This window comes from Salmo salar, chromosome 12 (genome assembly GCF_965601325.2).
Source record: "Salmo salar chromosome 12, fSalSal1, whole genome shotgun sequence".
Lineage (NCBI taxonomy): Eukaryota > Metazoa > Chordata > Actinopteri > Salmoniformes > Salmonidae > Salmo > Salmo salar.
In genome coordinates, this window is record NC_138302.1 from 31,222,878 (window position 1) to 31,242,735 (window position 19,858).

At 42.9% G+C, this 19,858-nt stretch overlaps 2 protein-coding genes across 3 annotated transcripts; both read right to left on the reverse strand.

Annotated features, from left to right (window-relative positions):
- Positions 1-1,838: 1,838 nt before the first annotated feature.
- Positions 1,839-7,986, reverse strand: LOC106564645 (CCN family member 1). Its single transcript, XM_014130818.2, has 5 exons — positions 7,734-7,986; positions 6,485-6,698; positions 5,066-5,437; positions 4,616-4,794; positions 1,839-3,665 (listed from the first exon to the last, which is right to left on the reverse strand). Exons 1-5 carry the CDS (start codon positions 7,782-7,784, stop codon positions 3,360-3,362), a joined length of 1,122 nt encoding a protein of 373 aa, XP_013986293.1. The 5' UTR covers positions 7,785-7,986; the 3' UTR covers positions 1,839-3,359.
- Positions 7,987-12,051: 4,065 nt separating this feature from the next.
- Positions 12,052-18,813, reverse strand: LOC106564644 (ATP-dependent RNA helicase DDX39A). Of its 2 annotated transcripts, none has more exons than XM_014130817.3 (9): positions 18,684-18,813; positions 17,440-17,648; positions 16,406-16,533; positions 15,732-16,008; positions 15,296-15,414; positions 14,257-14,388; positions 13,830-13,939; positions 12,755-13,047; positions 12,052-12,288 (listed from the first exon to the last, which is right to left on the reverse strand). In XM_014130817.3, the coding sequence occupies exons 2-9, from the start codon at positions 17,645-17,647 to the stop codon at positions 12,272-12,274; spliced, it is 1,284 nt and encodes a 427-aa protein (XP_013986292.1). In that variant the 5' UTR covers position 17,648; positions 18,684-18,813; the 3' UTR covers positions 12,052-12,271. The 2 variants fall into 2 exon arrangements, with proteins under 2 accessions (XP_013986292.1, XP_045547172.1); XM_045691216.2 differs by lacking the exon at positions 18,684-18,813 and adding an exon at positions 18,430-18,448.
- Between the last annotated feature and the right edge of the window lie 1,045 nt (positions 18,814-19,858).

A 19,858-nucleotide genomic window follows, 5' to 3' on the forward strand; every position in this document is an offset into this window, starting at 1 on the left:
TGTGTAATAACATAGTCTATACGACATAAAACACAACAAGAAACATAGAAACAAAGCCTTTAAACGTATAAACAAACACTACTGTAGCGTACTCCATAAAACACCAGGTGATGCTTGATTGGAATTTATATTACCTCGTCTCCTTGGCCGAACTGTGAACCGAGGTCTACGAAATGCTCCACGCAAATGTAACCATCCAAATCCTCGTCGCACAAGTCGAACACCTCTTTGAGTTTTCTGAGGAACAGCAGGAACTGCTCCGCGTCGGGAAGGACACTTTCCATCGGAAGTTTGTTGTCCTGAGGTTGAAAACCCGACTTGAACACCGAAGCAGAGGGCGCCATCCCGGAGGCGAGAACCACTGCTGCGCTGGCGCGCTCGACAGCAGCCTGTGAGTGACTTCACAAAATCAGTAGAGCGCGAGGACCACTGGATGCTGAGAGTTAGAAGAGAGGTACACTAGCGCGAGCGGGGAAAACCTATACACAGCAGCCAGGATTAAATGGATACAAATATTATGAAAATAACGGACGAATCATTGACTTGAATGGGGACAGCCGTCCTAGTCATTATATTTCCATGCATTTAATCCTATCCGATATGCGAAATCCAGACAGATAATTTTTGATAAACTGGGAGTTGATGACAGGTAAAGTTGCCAATTTCGCCCATGTGTTAAACCTAATTTACTGTGAAAAAAATCACTACCTGAGGGCGAAGTTGTTCAAGACACATTTTTTTGGTCCTGAATGAGCAGCCTGCTGCACGTTTCAGTTTTTCAGATTTTGATGTCCACATAACGTGCTTTTTATTGTAAAGGAGTGCATATGATTCTGTGAGAATGTCAGTGTTGTCCTGTGATATCTCTGTGTTCAGTACACTATAAAGCAGATACTATTCAATACATTTAATAATAGGTCTAAACCACCTAAACCTCAATGTCTGTGGTCCCCAGTGGGTCTCTCCATACATTCTGCCCAATACTGACTGGTCTAGTCCGTGCACCCGCCAGCATCCCCCGTACCCTGTCTGTTTGTGTTGATGGCATCAATGCTGGAGTTCCTGTTTAGTGATAAAAATAACAGTGGCTTTTTAGCATCCTTTTCACCCTGGCTCAGCCTTAAAGGTGAATACACCTTTAAGGCTGAGCCAGGGTGAAAAGGATGCTAAAAAGCCACTGTTATTTTAAAGGAAGAGTTAACTATTTTGTTCATTAGTCCGCAGTTAGTGATAGCTCACCCAAATTACAAAATGGCATACAGGCTACTGGTTTCATTATTATGTTAGCAATCTATGGACAAGGTATGGCAGCAATCCATGCTTGGTTTTTGTTGACCTGGTCACTGTCTCCAAATCCTAACTTTTTTTGCATGTGTGGCACAAAGGTACTGATATTAGCATTGTTTTGTGCTTACTGACCAAATCATCCTAAAGTATCTCAAATTGATTGTGTAGCTCAGGGAAGTTACTATAGATGATTTGGACATGAAGCGTGAAAAATGCTTATAGCGGTACCATTGACTTGCATTGGATTTGTGCCAATAGTGGAAACAGTGACCATGTAATCAAAACCAAAGCAGTGATTACTGTCTTACCTAGCCCATAGATTGCTAACAGGGTAAGGAAACCAATATGTCATTTTGTAATTTGGGTGAACTATCCCTTTAACACATTCCCAAAAATGTCAGCAGCCAAGTAGGTGTGTTTTGCGAACCCCTTCAGTTTATCAACCTCTTGCTACCGGCTAATCAAATGACTGCCAAATGAAAGAATAGGAAACGATACAAGCCAAGTTAAAATAAAACATCACATGTAACTGAAACTCTGAAGCAGGCAGGTCAGCTTAGTATCATGTGCAAACCAACAATCACTAGTGCCATTTAATAGCTTGGCTACATATTCTCAGTTATGACAAACATACATTTGAAGTAGACGTTGTACAATTGTATATTACAGTTTTATAGTAAAACATTTCATATGACAGTTTTGGAGTAACAAATCATCATTAAAGATGTATAAGCAATAGTTTTTCGGATTTCAGGAACAGAACACAATACATGAATGAATCCCAAACATGTACACAATATTGAAGATTATTCGCCAATGTTATTCATTATTGATTATTCTCTAATTATTATTATCATTATTATGTATTCATTATTTTTACTGTTATTGTTGATTGTACATTATCTCACTTCGCTTTAGCAACAGTGGCTTTGTCATTCATGCTAATAAAACGTGTCTGAATATGGTAAGAGATTAGAGGTCATTTGAAGTGAATTGGTATTGGTCCAGTCATTTCTGAACACGTCTCATTTACAGACAGAGCTCCTTTTAGTACTGCAGTCAGTGGAGACAGGCTATCATTACCATTCCCTGCATACAGAACTACTTTGTGCACTATATAGGGAATAGTGTGCCATTTGAGACACACATTTCTTTCATTACCACCTCTCACATAAACATCTGTTTTTAGACGGCTCATCATCCCAACTACACTGAACGTCACTCTCTACTGCAGAGAGTTAGTGTCAAGTTCTTTGGACAAGAATACGAATAAATAATGTTAACACGCGAGTACCCTGCGCTGAGCTAAATGCTCCATCTTGTCAGTCTCTTCGTCATCAAGACGTTCCAGCCCATCCAGGCTTGATGTCACTTATCTTCTAAAGTCACTGTTCTCAGTGCATTGTGGGATGCCCCGGTATCACGCCAGCCCTCATAGAGCTGGGTTGTAGTCTTAGTGCACACCCTAGAAAAATGTTTTGCAACGGATAACCAAAACAAGTATTTATTATTGAACAACTTCAGCTTGTCCCTCCCTGTGTCAGACTATTTTCTTCCATTTGGTGCCTAGTGAATATGACCCTGGTTAGTGTAGGCAAAGCATCATCTCACTTTATACAGCAAATAACCCTGTGCAGTTCCTTCAAGTTCATGTGTTTCTGTTCTACAACACAGTGCTGTGTTGTCGTCTGTTTCTCTCTGCCGATGCTCTGGAGGCCCTAGCAACTCGTGGCTGGGTCCTGTTCCTTATGTCACACCGTAACTAAACAAAAACGCCAGGTGGGACTGTAGGCCGGAGTTCAGAGCCATGTCTGAGGAACATTCAGGAGTGAATGGATCACCTGTCAATCAAAACCACTCCAGTCAAACATACAGTAAGTACTTTACTATTTGGGAGTTTGCTACTATAGTGCCAGGCTTTCACTGAGAGCCCATTGTGAAGCTCAGTTCTGTTATTTGAGGCCTGCAGAGAAAATTACCCTCAAGGCCCATAGTATTTATTTAAAAAATGTCACCCTTCCCATGTCAATGTTCTCAGTCAAGTTTGAGGATTCTTTTAAAACACGATCAAGCTAGTCGATGAACTTATGTGTGTCTCCATACATCCAGTGCTGTGGTGGCAAGGCCACTTCGTTGAGATGGCCGCATTCCTTGCTACACTTGCACGACTGGATGAACATGGCGTCTCTCTGGAAACGCTTGCCATCCGGGCACATAAAAATCACAGGAACGGTGCGCGTGCGAAGCGGCGAGCAGCAGCGGCCATCCGTACACACGCCGCAGTAATTGGGCCGGTAGAGGCGGACACTCTGACACTCGCCATATGACAGACGCATGGGTTCTGGGGCTTTTGGAGTCGGGGAGCACTTCTTGCCCTTCTGTAAAGGGAATAGAAGGAGGAAGGGGATGAGAGGATGAGAGAGAAAGAGGGAGATAATCAGAGAGGGCAGAGGAAAGTAAAAGTTTCATGCTGTACTGTTGGGGCACCTGTATTGTTTCAATAAAATGACAAACTTTTGCAGAAATCTTTAAAACATCTTTGAATTCAAAGTCCGGAAGGCCTATGCAACCAAATCATCATGAACTTATCACTTATCACTAACAAAGTGTCAGTACTGAAAACAAAACTGAAGTTAATTCAATTATAGTAAAGTTATGAAATTAACTGAACACAGTGACAAAACAAAGTTTTAAATCAAACTCACTGAAACTCATTAATCTCGCACTCTGATAGGCAGAGGCCTTATTCGTCTCAGTGGTAAATCAGCTATAATCTCCCAGCCCACAGTTGTACATCCCAAATGGCACCCTATTCCCTACATTGTACACTACTTTTGACCAGAGCCTTATGGGCACTGTCAGGAGCCCTATGGGCCCCGGTCAAAAGTAGTGCACTAAATAGGGAATAGGGTGTGGCATTTGGGTCGCAAGCACTGATCCAGAGAAACAGATGCGGATTAATATAGACACACCATCTCCCTGGCTGAGTGCACAGGGCCCAGGCGCCTAGCTATGGACAGTTGCTTGGCAGGAATGCTGTGGGTGGGGTGGAGGGGACTATATTTAAAAGGGTGCCACCGCCAGCGTGAGTAAATCAACGCTAGTCTGTTCCCACCGGGACGTGCTCCGCAGAGGAAACGGTCTGGGGGGTTGGGGTTTGTTATCAAAGTGATACCAGATCAGTAAATGATAAGGGAGATATTGTTATTGCCTGGGATGATGATGAAAATATGTGCAGTCACACTGATGGGCACACAGACACACACTACACACACTACACACATACACTACACAGTTGCCTACTGCGTTGTTTAAATCTAGAATTGACCTTGGGTGGGATGGCTACGTCACCGCAGGGCCGGATGGTGCAGAGGCGCGTCTCTCTATCCAGCTTACACTGGGCGTTGTCGTTGGTGATGCGCGAGGACACTCCCATCCCACAGCTTCGTGAGCAATGGGACCAGTCCGTTGTCTGGACAACACACTTCTCCAACGAATGCTTCCATACTGGGAAGGGTGGGAGGAAGAGGAGCATGGGAGACAGAGGGAAGGAAGGGAGTTATAGGGTGAATATACCACAGAGGGAAGGAACCAGGATACATGACTGATGTACAGACAAACGTGAGTAACTATCGACCAATAGTCATCAACTATTATACCAAAAATGCTAATAGTGCTAGCGATGATCGCTCAGTGTACATGATAAGCTACAGCCAAGTATCTATCATGATCAATAACAATGCATTTGGTCAATGTCAAGAGTGCAACAGCTCCTCACCAGGTAGGTGCTTGTAGCCTTGTTCATTCTCCCAGCCCTTGCCTCTCTCCACCAGCTCATTGCCCAGTGTGTTATCCGGCTGGTACTGGTCTGGCTGAGGTTTGGGTTGTGTTGGTTTGCGATGTTGCTTGGTGGGGGGAAGGCGCCAGGTACCCTTGTGGCAGTCCACAGTGAAGCAGCACTGCCCTGGTACCCTGACCAGCTGGGGGTAGGGGCAGGAGGGGGTGGCGGGGGGCAGACGGTTGGCACAGAGCAGGGAACAGCCCACGACGCCGTCGATGCAGGTACACTGGTGTTTACAGGCGGCGCGGAAATTCTCACCGTTCTGGTAGATCCTCCCGTTGTACTCACACGTACGACCCTCCTTTCTCGCTGTTAAGAGAGGGAAATGAGGAGAACGCATTGAATTCCATTGAATTCAGTTCAGCACAGTACAGTTAGGTACAGTTCAGTACAACTCAATTCAACTTCATCATTTCTTTAGGGGCAGTTTAGATGGATACTCAGACCACTTTGAGGTAGTAACATATTTATGATTTATATACACATAAAACCATCAGCAGGACCAAGGAACTGCTTACTATCTATAGTATGTAATGTGCTATCATGTAACGAGGGGGTATTTTGGGAACCATCCATCCATGTCTCTGGAGAGTCTAAATATGAGGATGTGTTTTAAAGTCAAAGTACAAGAACTTCCACTGACAATCCCAGGTATGACCGGGAGGAATATGTCATATACTCCAGTTACACCAGCTGAAACCCCCTTTACCCAATCCTCCCCTTAACAACTAGCAAACACACAATAACCGACACTGACATGGCACACAGACTGTAACCCAGAGAGAACACTTAGATCTAGAGGGAGGTCAGAGGTCAGAGAAAGGGCAGAGGAAGGAAGTCTTGTGAGTAAGAATCCAGAAGAGTCTCTCTGTCTGCATATCATGGACACGGTGGAGCCTCCATTCTTAGTCTATGAAGGATTGGAATCTTGGTTTGATGTAGATAGAACTAGTTCCATTCTGTGAGATTGAGCTCCATAAGGAATCTACTTAACATCCAAATATCCTCCCCCACTGGGATACAACGTGCTAAGTCCTGGGGCTGTGGTGACTTTCAACACATGGTTTAGTCCTACGGTAATATTTCTCATACATGGACCCTAAGATGTTATCACATAAAAACTCTAAAACATCCTCTCTAGTCCCTTGTCTTCGAAAACTCACTCTAAATCCTCCTACCCAGAGCATCAACTAACTACTACACACCACACTTGACAAGATATACACATACACTATTTACACCTCATCATAGTTCCAACACTGAACACCTACAACCTACATTACACACTTTGAATCCCAACACTTCTACAATACACACTTCCAAAAGCCCCACTTCCTCCCCCTATCACAACCTTACCCCTGCAGATGCCCTGGGCCAGGGTCACGTCATTGCCGTAGTTGCACTCCAGTCCCTTGTGGTGGTCGCAGGGCATCGTGGGGCTGCAGTCCTGGTTCAGCTGGGAGGCACACACCTTGCAGCACCCGCAGCCGTCGGCCACCGCACTCACCCCGGGGGGGCACGAGAGGGGCATGGCTGGACACTCACACACCGCTGGGCAGCTGGCACCCACCTGGAGGTGTGGGGAGGAGAGAGGAAGAGGGGGGAGGATAGAGGAGAGGTTTAGGTTCCTAGGCATAAACAGAGAGAAGCATAGGAAAGTAAAAAGTCATTTTTGTCATGTCATTTCTTGTTGTGGTCTGCCTTCATGGGTAAAACACTACTAGTGATACAGATGTTCTACGAGTCTATTTTGATCTTTTTATATTCATTGTGAGATGTCAACTGATAATTTAAATGGATTATTGTGTCCCCTTTGGAGTGGTTTTGAACACCATTTACAATGAATTGATATACTTTAACTTCAATTTGAAGTAGTCAATCTAATTTGCTCATATAATTTCTACCCCTTCATCCCCGTGGATGTCTTGTCTGTCTAGGCAGCTGTTTAAGTGTTGTACCCAATCCCCTGCCAACTCGTGAATCGAGTAACAGTACATTAGTCTTCCGTGCCAACTTCTTCCAGTAAAAAAAAATTCTACAGTATGTAAAAGTCCCACCCTCAGACAGTGAGTCAAAGTTATTTGACAAGCACACACATGTCTATAAAAAAAAAGACACAATTCAAGGTAGGACTGGTAGGCTACAAAAATAGTTGGTTACATTTTACATTACAGTGCCCTTATAACTGTAATTATTACTGTAATCACGGTGTAACAAGTATTGTAATTACTCATTAGTACACTGGGTTAGGGTTAAGGATTACTACTGTAAGTACATTGTAACTAATTGTAACAATGAGTAATTACAAAATTGTTACACTGTAATTACACACAGTAGCACTGTCTTGTAAAAGTGTTACCAAATAGTCTGTAGGCTACAGCAGTTTGAAAATATATATCTTCAGGCAACAGAAAATGAAACGGTAGACAAAGTTCTCACTTGTGTCTCTCTAAAATACAATTACTTGTGTATGACAGTCAAATCACCTCCAACTGCTCATTGCAAACAGCCTAAGCAATCCACTCATCCATTGCTATTTTGTTGCATGATTTGCATATGATCAAAGTCATACTAATTTGACAGCTGCCAAGGTGATACGACTTACCTGACTGGTGACTGCCATTGTCAAGAAAACAAAGATGATACGTTTAGCCATAATTATTGAAAATTCCAATGAAACAGTAGACAGTTGTCAAAAAACAAGCTCTGATCTCGTTATTAGTCCGCTTGAAGACAGTTCTGAACTTTTGAATCCTCTTTCAAGAATAGACTACAGTCGCACAGTTGCGTTAGATGAATAGAAGCCGTTGAAGTGTAGAGAACAGTTCTTTTCATCCCTTGCCCGAGATCGTCACAGCACAGAGTATCCTGATCTACTTTATACCAACTCGTCAGCTACGCAGAAACTCCGCCCATGCATCGCCATATGTCCAGCCAATTATCATTCCGGCAGCGGGCCAGACATTCCAAATGGGTGGAGTTAAGGAGAGGGCTACAAATTGATTGGGGGGCGTGCTTGGGGATGAATACGGTCATTCATAAAAATCCGTAGAAGTAGTCCGTGTTTATTTTATTGGCTGGACTAAAATGCAACTGGTGCTTTTAAGTCACATTTAGGCTTACTGACATTCCACCTTTGTAGCCACCGCTCTGCTAACACCAAGATAAATATACCCGGCTTGCTGGTGAGCGCCGCAGACACTCCCAGTACAGTACAGCAATACTTATAGCAACAGCACCTCAGAAAGGGCGAAGCATTCCGGTGGTTTTGATATTAGTGTAACAGTACAAAAGATGTAAGTAGTCAAGGTGTAATGCAAAACATTAAAGTTATATTAAGAGTATAGGTATTACATGATTTCAGGGAAGTGAGACCTTGTCTACCTACTTGTGGCTTAATAAAACCTTGTCCATTTTGTGGACTGCACAGATGTGTTTCATTACTTCCTATGCACTGTCTACTTCCACTAAAGAACGGGTACTGTCTGGGTCTTGATTGTTAAAAACGACCCCCATGTCTGCCTAGCTTTCCGTCTTGAATTGAGGTGGTCTGTTCTGACACAGCCATGATGATAGACCTTGGTGTGTATTGTAAAGTTAATGGTTAACCCTGTTTATTACTAAAAGCCCATGTCTTCTCCCAGACTCCCACTCGAAACTACATTCCCATTTTTCCCATCAAGTTCTCTTTCTTTGTGGTTAGCTACTCCCTTGTGCTCTTTCCATTCCTGACACACCTCAAACACACAACCCTTATTTGATGAAAGAATGCATGAAATATGATAGGGAGAAGGTGCAGGTGAGAACAATATGAACGGTTAACAGTCATATTGGTCTCCTATAGACTGCCTATAGCAGCATTGCTACTACTCAGTAGGGGGTTGTAGTCCATAGAGCTCATATGTAAATAGAGTTGCCTCTGAACTGGCAGGTGTTTCATTGTTTCTCTTTGAGGGGCAGTGGTTCCATATTCGAGTTGTGATCCACTGAAAGCCTTTTAAACGAACCTGGTTCCTCTCGAGGTTTCTTCCTACGTTCCTTCCTTCTAGGGAGTTTTTCCTAGCCACTGTGCTTTTTTCTCTTTGGGGTTTTAGGCTGGGTATCTGTAAAGCACTTTGTGACAACTGCATACGTTTGAATTTACCAGCTAGTTCTCACCCACCACTCAGGAAACACTGCTGTAGTCTTAAAAGATGTTTGCATCCCACATGGCACGCTATTCCCTATATAGTGCACTGCTTTTGATCAGAGCCCTGTAGGCCCAGATAACAAGTAGTGCACTATAAAAAAGAATAGGGTACCATTTGGGATGCATACGGTCTGTCTGTCACCAGTGGTAATGATGTGACCATTGGAGACGGAAGTCATGGCCCATCTATTTTAATCCAGGGGTACAGGGTTTGAGAGACCTATTTAACCGGCGATCACAGGTTTTTGCCACATCACTGAGCTGGATGAGACAGACTGGGACATAGATTATTTTTTTTAAACGTGCTTTTTCAAAGACTAAGGCACCAGCCCATTTGAGAACAAGTCAAGTTGGAGGTTATTCCTGGTTTGACAATTGTTGAGGTGACCGTCAGAAGCCATATGATAAATAGGCCACAGGAGGACAATACTATGTCTGTCCCAAATGGCACCCTATTCCCTATGTATCCCCATTTGGGATGCATATTATGACACAACGGAAGAGAGAAATAGCTGATAGTGTTTCTAAGGCTAGTCACACAGGTTGAACACAATACAGATAGACAGTACATTAGAGATTGAGGAGCACAATACTATGGATGTATCCAAAATGGCTCCCTATTCCCTATGTAGTGCAGTAGTTTTGACCAGAGCTCTATGGATTTTGGTCAAAAGTCATCCACTATGTAGGGAATAGAGTGCGCTTATGACACAACGGAACAGAGAAACAGATGATATTGTGTTTCTAAGGCCAGTCACACAGGGTGAACACAAAGCATGGAACTTGATACAGATAAGACAGTGCAGGAGAGAATGAGTGAGTGGCTGAGAGCAGAATGGAGAGAGCAAGGAAGACCAATGGAAGCGATGGACAAAGAACTGGGCTGAGAAGAAAAGAGTGGGAGAAGGCTTGCCTGAGAGGAAGAAGAAATGGAGAGAAAGGAAGCGTACAGGGATAGAGGGGGGGGGAGAAAGGGAGGACAGGTGTTCTGTGGTAACAGAGCTTGTTTTTTCAAGGGGAGGAGGTAGCATACTCCACATCTCCTGCTCCGCCCCTATATGTGGTGCTACTGACAGCCTGGCGTAAAGTACAGTACGTCCACAAAGAAAACAAGCTAAAGGGGTGAAGGTTCCCCTAGGTACAGACCCAGAATCAGCTTCAACTCCCCAAATCGTAACCTTAGCCATTATGGGGAAAGTGCAAAACTGACCCAAGATCAGTGTCTAGAGGCAACTTGACCCGACACTCAAAAACACCGCACTATGGCCTGATCTTACCCAGCATATATTATAACCTTTACATTTAAGATATCTTAAAATACACATTTGCCTACAGATTAAGATTTAAATGTAGAGGGCTAAATACAATGTTATAATTTCATTCCACTAATTATCTAAATAAGTCTGAAATAGGTAGATAGAGGAAATGTAGTAGCCGTATTCTGAAATAGAAAATAAGTTTGTATGAATGTGAAGAAAAGGGAGGGGGAGAAGAGAGAAAGGGCAGAGGGGAAGAGAGGAATAGAGCTCCTCCTAATAATACATTGAACGAAAATATAAATGCAACAACTTCAAAGATTTTACTGAATTACAGTTCATAAAAGGAAATCAGTCAATTGAAATAAATTCATTAGACCCTAATCTATAGATTTCACATGACTGGGAATACAGATATGCATCTGTTGGTCACAGATACCTTAAAAAAAAAAAAAAAAAAAGGGTGTGGACCAGAAACCTAGTCAGTATCTGGTGTGACCATTTGCCTCATGCAGCGCAACACATCTCCTTCTGATAGTTGACCAGGCTGTTGATAGTGGAACGTTGTCCCACTCCTCTTCAATGGCTGTGTAAAGTTGCTGTATATAGGCAGGAACTTGAACCCACTGTCGTACACGTCGATCCAGAGCATCCCAAACATGCTCAACTGGTGACAAGTCTGAGCGTTTGCCTGGTTACGAAGCCGAACTGCAGTCAGGTCAAGACGATGAGCTTCTTTCAGTTCGTACAGAAATTCTTCAGTTGTGCAAACCCCCAGTTTCAGTTTCCGGGTGGCTGGTCTCAGACGATCCTGTAGGTGAAGGAGCCGGATGTGGAGGTCTGGCATGGTTACACATGGTGTGCGGTTGTTAAGCCGGTTGGACCTACTGCAAAATTCTCTAAAACGACATTGGTGGCTTACTGTAGTGAAATTAAATGATCTGGCAACAACTCTGGTGGACATTCCTGCAATCAGCATGCCAATTGCACACTCCCTAAAAACTTGAGACATCTGTGGCATTGTGTTGTGTGACAAAACTGCATACCTTTTGTCCCCCAGCACAAGGTGCACATGTGTTGGTGCACATTTCTGGGATCTTGTTTCAGCTCATGGAACAAACATTTCACATGTTTTAAAAAATATATTTTTGTTAAGTGTATATTTGTAAACAATTGTTTTAAATGTATGATCATAGTGCCCCTTACCTGTGACAGGCAAAACTGAATTTGATATTCTATAGTGTTGATCTAGGTTTGTCTTTGACTCATTTCAGTTCAACAATGATCTTTCATGTTCAATGATATGCTGCAATGTGAAAATCCAACTTCTCTCTAATTAGTAAGTACGGTTAAATTCCACTAACTTTCCCAGGGAGGGAATAAGCAGGGAATCACCCAACTGGGAGGTCTTGAAATTTAAGGAAAATGACAGAATTTTTCAACCCCATTAGCAAGGAAAAAAGAAGCATACAGTGACATTGTATAAAAAGTTAATTTCAATTATTTAATTAACCTAATAATAGAAAACCATTAACAGGGAAAAGAACATTAAAACTGCAGCCTCGGGAGGATAGGATAAAAATAAAAAAAAAGTGATGCTTATTTTAAAAAAGAAAAAGGATTTTATTCTCCCTCTCCAAAAAAAGACAGAGACAGAGGGGCACGCACACGTCGTCTTCACTGGTCAGGGGGTGATTTTCATCTGGACTGTTCAACTGAAACAACAAGAGGGAGTGGTTAGTTTACAGCATCAAGCAGTGCACCCATATAAAATGACTGGCAGATGCTGGGTACAAAAAAAAAATACCCTCAAAATAAAATGGATCCCTTCAGCATAACTATACAGATCACATACTTGGAATGACTAGGTAATAACCAAATGCTCTAAAGTGTCATCAACAATTCCTTTGAAGGAACAATTGCAAGCAGCACTGGCATTGCAAACAGTACTAATTAAGGAAATTCCAAAACCCAGAGGAATAAATGAGAAGTGAAAACATGGTTGTGTCTGAAATGGCATCCTATTCAGCGCACTACTTCTGACCAGAGCCTATGTAGCTCTGATCAAGAGTAGTGCCCTACATAGGGTGACATTTAAGACAAAAAAAATAAATGAAAAAGTACTGCAGTAGCACATGAAATCCAAATGAGTGCTAGACTAGTTGGTTGGATATAGCTTACTGTAGGTGGAGATGTCAATCTCTTCTGGGAGCTCTGCCACGTTGACCTCGAAGCGGTCCTGCACATCGTTCAGGGTCTTGGCGTCGGTCTCGTCAGACACAAAGGTCACGGCCAGACCTTTCGTCCCGAACCTGCCGGCACGGGCCACTCTGTGCAGGTAGGTGTCGGAATCCTCGGGCATGTCGTAGTTGAAGACGATGTTGACGCGCTCAATGTCCATCCCTCGGCCAAACAGGTTGGTGGCCACCAGGATCCGCCTCTGGAAGTCCTTGAACTGCTGGTACCGGGAAAGCCTGGGGGAGGAAGGGAGGCATCCATAGATTTAAAATAAGTACAACAGGCATTATACTTGCTGCTTCACTCCTGTGGGTACACTGAAACTGTGACCCACAAACATGTCATCATAGAGAACTTTATAGTTCAGTCCCTCTGGATAACAGCTTCTACTACATGACTATTATAGAAAATGTGCATGTAAATGAGATTCTCCATTTGATTGCTCAACTTCTCCGTCCTCACCACCTCCTTTTGAAAAAGAAAAGTCAAAAGCAACTGAGGAGAGGAGGAAAGGTGCTAGTATGAAATTAGACTCCATTCACACATCATGAAAATGACATTTACAGGGGTGGCATCCCAAATTAAAATGTGTAAAGTGGTAAAAAGAGATGTAGCTAGACATTTCATGCTACTTATCGTTTTAAATATGCGCATGCTTCTCAGAGTAAGCAGCTGATTCAAAAGGGGAGGGGTAGATGTCAACTTGTGCTTCCTCAGCAGGAGGCGACGAGAACACTGTTTGCCTACTAACGAATTGACACCTCAACCACTTATTGGTTCACGGATAAGAGAGGACGGAGTCGTCAAGGAATGGTCTTTTGTCCTAATGAGAATTTCCCAATGAAAGCCAAGACCAATCCCAAATCTACCCCTAAACCCTATGCACTTATTGATATCTGAGATGATTTGAAGTGTAAGCAATATCCTAATATTGCTTATACCAATCAAAACCTCTCAGATTTTAACAAGTGTATAGACTGTATGGTTTAGCCAGTTATTCCTCTCCGTCAGAACCCACCTCTCCTCCTGGGCCATGCCTCTATGGATGGCGATTGCAGGGAAGTTCTGCTCCACCAGCAGCTGAGACAGAGCCACACAGCGCTGCACAGACTTCACGAAGATCACCACCTTCAGACAGCGGAGAGAATGGCAGTGAGACTCCGAAGACAAACATGGGGCACAAACCCATGCTGCATCTGATATGGTACCCTGGCTTTACGCTGGTCAAATAGATGTACGCTCCGAAGACGAAAAACATAGGGCATAAAACTCACAGGCAGAAACTTTGTCGGTGCATAGACAGAGTTCACGTGAATAAGTATAATTGCATTTAAAACGTGACTTTCAAAATCCATGGACAAAATACATTCAACTCACTCAGATTAAAACTAATATAAATGACATTTTAGCATAAAAACCCCTGAAAATATTTATTTTGTCCGTACCTGGTTGAACTCAAGCACATCGAGCAGGTCGAAGAGCTTGCGGTTCTTCTCGCTATCCTTCAGCTTGCAGTAGTACTGCTGCAGGCCGTGCAGCGTCAGCTTGGTCTCATCGTCCACAAACACCTCCATGGGCTACAGCAGGAAGGAGATATTCATTAAGCACCAAACACAACAGAGGGAGGGACTACCTGGACTTTCATTGCAAAACATTTTGCTACAGTGTGTCCAAATGAATCTAACATGGGGAAAAAGTGTCACTCTTTGGGCCAGTTCTATAAACCTAGTTACATTAAGTGAATACCTGAGTAAACCACATTCTGTGTTGGTGAATGAAGAACTACAAATGTGATTGTGAACGTCAATTACTAGTACTAGAGCTGGGTGGAACTTATAGCTTTAATGCAAGGACTGTTACTCCCGAAAATGTCCCAAGGCAGGGGTAGAGCCCCAGACCCAGGTTAAGAGAGTCACTCTGCCCCCCTGATATGGCCACTTGTGAGATGGACAGTCACGAGCAGGCAAAGCTTAGAGGGGCTTGACTGGAACTTTGTACATGAATATTAAACCATATACAAAAATCACTTAACTCTTAAAAAATAAAGGGGCAATCAGCAGTTTCTACACCAACTTTTGGACATTTAAATTAAAATAATATAACAAATGCCTCATGAGCCCAGTTCAACTTTCGTACCCAATCAGACCCCAAAATATAAGCTTGTTTCACTCCAATATTTGTAAACGAAGTAAAAGTAAAAACTATATAGCCTCAAAACATGGTCAAAATGATCATTCTGATATCATTGGTCAGTCCTTGCATCCATAGCTCTACAAATTTGAGAGTGGTTAAATTTCTCCAGACCTATCCCTCAGCTTTTTACCGAAACGGGACGAGGAAGATGCTTCATGTTTTTACTGCCCATTGCCTCTTTAAAAGTGCAATTAAGGGAGATTGGTTAAGCTGTGTGCGTGCGAAAAACTGCTCCTTTAAGTTTCAGAACATGTACATAACTTGTTGTTATGAGAACCCCTTCCAACTTACATCCTGCATGAACTTGCGGCAGACAGGGCGAATCTCTTTGCTTAGGGTGGCACTGAACATCATGCACTGCTTCTCGTGGGGTGTGAGCCTGAAGATGTCCTGAACATCACGCCTCATGTCTGAGGGAAAGACGATAGGAAAATAATATGTCAGTCACAAAAAAAAGTTGACCCACTCAGTCTGAAATCCAAGTACTACATCAAATAAAACGTAAATACACTTTCCTACCGATTGGCTAAATCCTTGAGTCACACCATCTACCACAATCTGTTCCAAGATCCACTACTACTTAGTATGAAAGTGTATTAGAAGTGCATTCTAAGTGGTATGCTAGTAGGTACATTGAACACGTGTTCAATTGACCGTTCATCTTTGAAGTTTCAACTTACTCCCGTCACACACACACACCTGGCATCATCCCCCCCGTCCTACTCACCCAGCTGCTCCAGCATCTTGTCACACTCATCCAGGACAAAGTGCTTCACGTTCTTCAGGTTCAGGGTCTTGTTGCGGATGAGGGCCAGGATGCGGCCGGGCGTTCCCACCACGATGTGGGGGCAGTTCTTCTTCAGCACGTCCTCGTCCTTCTTGATGGACAGGCCCCCGAAGAACACGGCCGCCTTGACGGTGGGCATGTACTTGGAGAAGCGTTCATACTCTTTGCTGATCTGGAAGGCCAGCTCTCGTGTGTGGCACATCACCAGCACAGACACCTGGTAGACAGAGAGGTAGGTAGGGGAGGATGGACATCAGAAAAACAAAAACCACAAGATTATCCAATAGGATAGAAAAGCACTGTGTAAAACAGTGAGATTAAAAGCAGAACAAATTCAGACTGCAATAGGGTAGCACATTAGGGTTTGACCGAGGTAGGCTGGCATTGTAAATAAGCATTTGTTAACCGACTTGCCAAATAAAAAGTTGGCGATTAGATGTAAACACTTTACGCAAGTTTCCCAGATATATATTAAGCTCATTCCTAAACTTAAAAGCACTCAATGGATTCTCCATTGAAAGCTATTTTTAGTCCAGGAGGAATAGGCTTCAATGTAACCGCAATTCAATGGCTGCGTCCAGTGTAAAGATGAATTTCATTATTCAAACACTCACCTGCCCGTCCACAGGTTCAATCTGCTGCAGGGTGGCCAGTACAAACACAGCCGTCTTGCCCATACCAGACTTGGCCTGGCACAGGATGTCCATGCCCAGGATGGCCTGTGGGATACACTCGTGTTGGACTGAAAGACAGAAACACAAGTCAGAAGTATTTATTTAACTAGTCAACTCAGTTAAGAATAAATTCTTATTTACAATGACGGCCTACGAAAAGGCGGGGACACAAAACTACATAGAGAGACCTAAGACAACATAGCAAGGCAGCAACACATGACAACACAGCATGGTAGCAGCACAAAACATGGTACAAACATTGGGCACAGACAACAGCACAAACGGAAAGGTAGAGACAACAACACGTCACACAAAGAGCAGCTACAACTGCCAGTAAGTGTCCATGATGGAGTCTTTGAATGAAGAGAAAACTGTCCAGTTTGAGTGTTTGTTGCTGAAGAGACAAGCGACCCAGGGATGTGTGCACTTTGGGGACATTTAACAGAATGTGACTGGCAGAACAGGTATTGTATGTGGAGGATGAGGGCTGCCGTAGATCTCAGATAGGGGGGGAAGTGAGGTCTAAGAGGGTTTTATAAATAAGCATCAACCAGTGGGTCTTGCTACAGGTATACAGAGATGACCAGTTTAAGTATTTACATTTTAGTCATTTAGCAGACGCTCTTATCCAGAGCGACTTACAGTAGAGTGCATACATTTTATTACATTTTTAAATACTGGTCCCCTGTGGGAATAGAACCCACAACCCTGGCGTTGCAAGCGCCATGCTCTACTAACTGAGCTACATAGTATGATGGGTTTGATGTAATCCTTGAAGGAGGATACATGTATAACTCAGTGAATTACTTTCAAGCGGGGCCCATAATATAGAGCACTACTTTTGAACAAAGCCCTATGGGCCCTGCTCAAAAGTAGTACACCATGTCAGGAATAGGGTGCTATTTGAGACACACAGAATGGACAAAGTCAAAGACAGTCCTTGGTTGAAGGTGGGCAGTGCCTGTGAGACTCACCTTCAGAGGGATGTTCAAAGCCACAGTCGACAATGGCGCGGAGCAGCTCTGGTTTGAGCAGGAAGTCTCGGAAACCGGAGCTGTGGATGGAGACGTAAGAGCCCTTTACCTCCTTCTTGCCCGCAGGTGTGGCGGTCTCCGGGGCAACCTGAGGCTCCTCATCCTCTTCATAGTCCAACAGCTCGTTGTCAACATCGTTCTCTGCCATTCTAGAGAAGGGGTACTTGCATTAGTTGAAGCTAGGAAAGACTAGTTTGGGGGGGAGGACTGCATGAACAGTAAATTCAGAAGGTTAATTGAAATGCCAATTCAATAATCTATGTAAAATTCTTCATCTAACCTTAGTTATATTAAATGATTACGATTCTTGTAACTTCACTTCCTGAATTGAATCCTAGTGAAACATCGCCGTCTAGCACAGAGTTTCCCATACTAGGTCCTGGGGACTCCAAGGGGTGCACGTTTTGTTTGCCCTAGCATTACACAGCTGACTCAAATAATCAAAGCTTGATGAGTTCATTATTTAAATCAGCTGTGTAGTGCTACGGCAAGACCCAAAACGTGGACCGAGTTTGGGAAACGCTGGTCTGAGGTGTATTCCTACATAGCATTAGCTAGCTAGGCTGCTAATAATGCTAGTAGCAGGCCGCACTCACACCACCAAAGTTTGATAGTATGCAAATGGAAAGCGAATACATTTGACACTATCATTACAATTTACCTAGCTAGAAACAAGGATTGGACCAGCGACCACCCAGTTTACAGTAGTTAGCCAGTTGCCAGATTCAATTAAGCTGAACAGGGAGTCATGCCTCAGACAATGGCAGCCGCCTCCTCTCATTCAAACTTTATGACAGAAAAGTGCTATAAAAATGGACAATAATAGGTTCCAAATGCAGGGTGAACATTCAGAAACGTTGACTCAAATTAATAACAAGCAAGACATTTCTAGGGCCTAACTTCACCTAAAATGTAATTCTCGGAACCAACCTGCGACACACTGCTAGCAGAAGTTAACTGCTAACTGACATGACCGTGCTAGTACTAACATTAGCTTGACGCAATGCTAAATGTATTAGCTAGCCAGATCGCACAAGGTTTTAGCAAAAATTAACAAAAATATAGCCGAACATTGCAACTTATGGCGTTATGGAAAGAGAAATAGATGTCTCCATTTTACAATCCATGCGATATTGAAAATTACTCAATACAGCACATTTCCTATGCAATTAAAATACACTTACTTCTCGGTGTTAATTCAAATCGGCTTCGACTTTAACTGCTTGCTAGGTTCACAGAGGGGCAGTCCTCAAGTACTTTCGTCCGGAAACACTGTGCTCGTGTATTCGTGGCCACTATTGGTCAATTTTAAAGACAATCTCCCCAAACCGGTCTGAAAACGAACCATGATTGGCCTATTCAAATGCCGATCTTGAAAATGCCAGCAAATAAGGCGGGATTTCACCAGCTACCCTAAATTTAATTGTGGGCATAATTTCTTGTTTGACCACACTGTTATGAAAAAAGTACACGGTGATAGGCTTATTCAGCAATAATGTAAACATTTCTGATTTCTGTAAATTATAGCTACGTATGACTAGGTTTCCTCACCCAGAAATGATTTCTGAATTTAGATTCGAATCGATTAGATTAATTTATTAGTCACATACATAGCGTCGCAGATGTAATTGCAGGGTACAGTGAAATTCTTTAGATCTGAACTCCAACAGTGCAGGTCAAAACGATAAGTGAATGAAATATATTTCCAACATTTACAAACCAACAGCCTGCATTCATCCAGTTTGTATAAATTATGATAGAAGTGTGACATGAAGCTATATGGGGCATTTTGGGTATAGGGGTAATGACTGTCTTGGACAAATAGGCAGTTGGCTTAAAATATTTATTCATAATGCCCTGATCAAATCAGCTTACCACATCTGTCTTCCCTCACCAAACCCATCAATGATTTGATTTATTTGACCATAATAAGTTGATTGGTCCATATTATTGACACTAAATAGATGTTATTTTAACCGTTGCTGTTAAAAGTCCAACAGTGGGAGTATGCATACTGATGATGGCGCGACTTAATTCCTGACTATTTCAGTTATGGCCAACAGAGGGCAACATTTATCCATAAAATACGATTAAACCTAACTGAACCTAAGTGAATTGGGTTACATTGTAAACTTTATAGAGATTTCGTATGTGATCAGAAACAATGCATTCATTTCCCAGAGTGGTCGCTCTGTGCTATTGTAGTTGACGTAATAATGTACAATGGCATGACGTAATATATGGCTTATGACGTAAACGCACTCAAGAGAAGGTTCAGTGCCTGCTTCTGGAACAGTTGAGTTGATGATTTGCAAAGGACAGTCATCTTCATGTTCAAATAAATCATTTTGAGTGGACA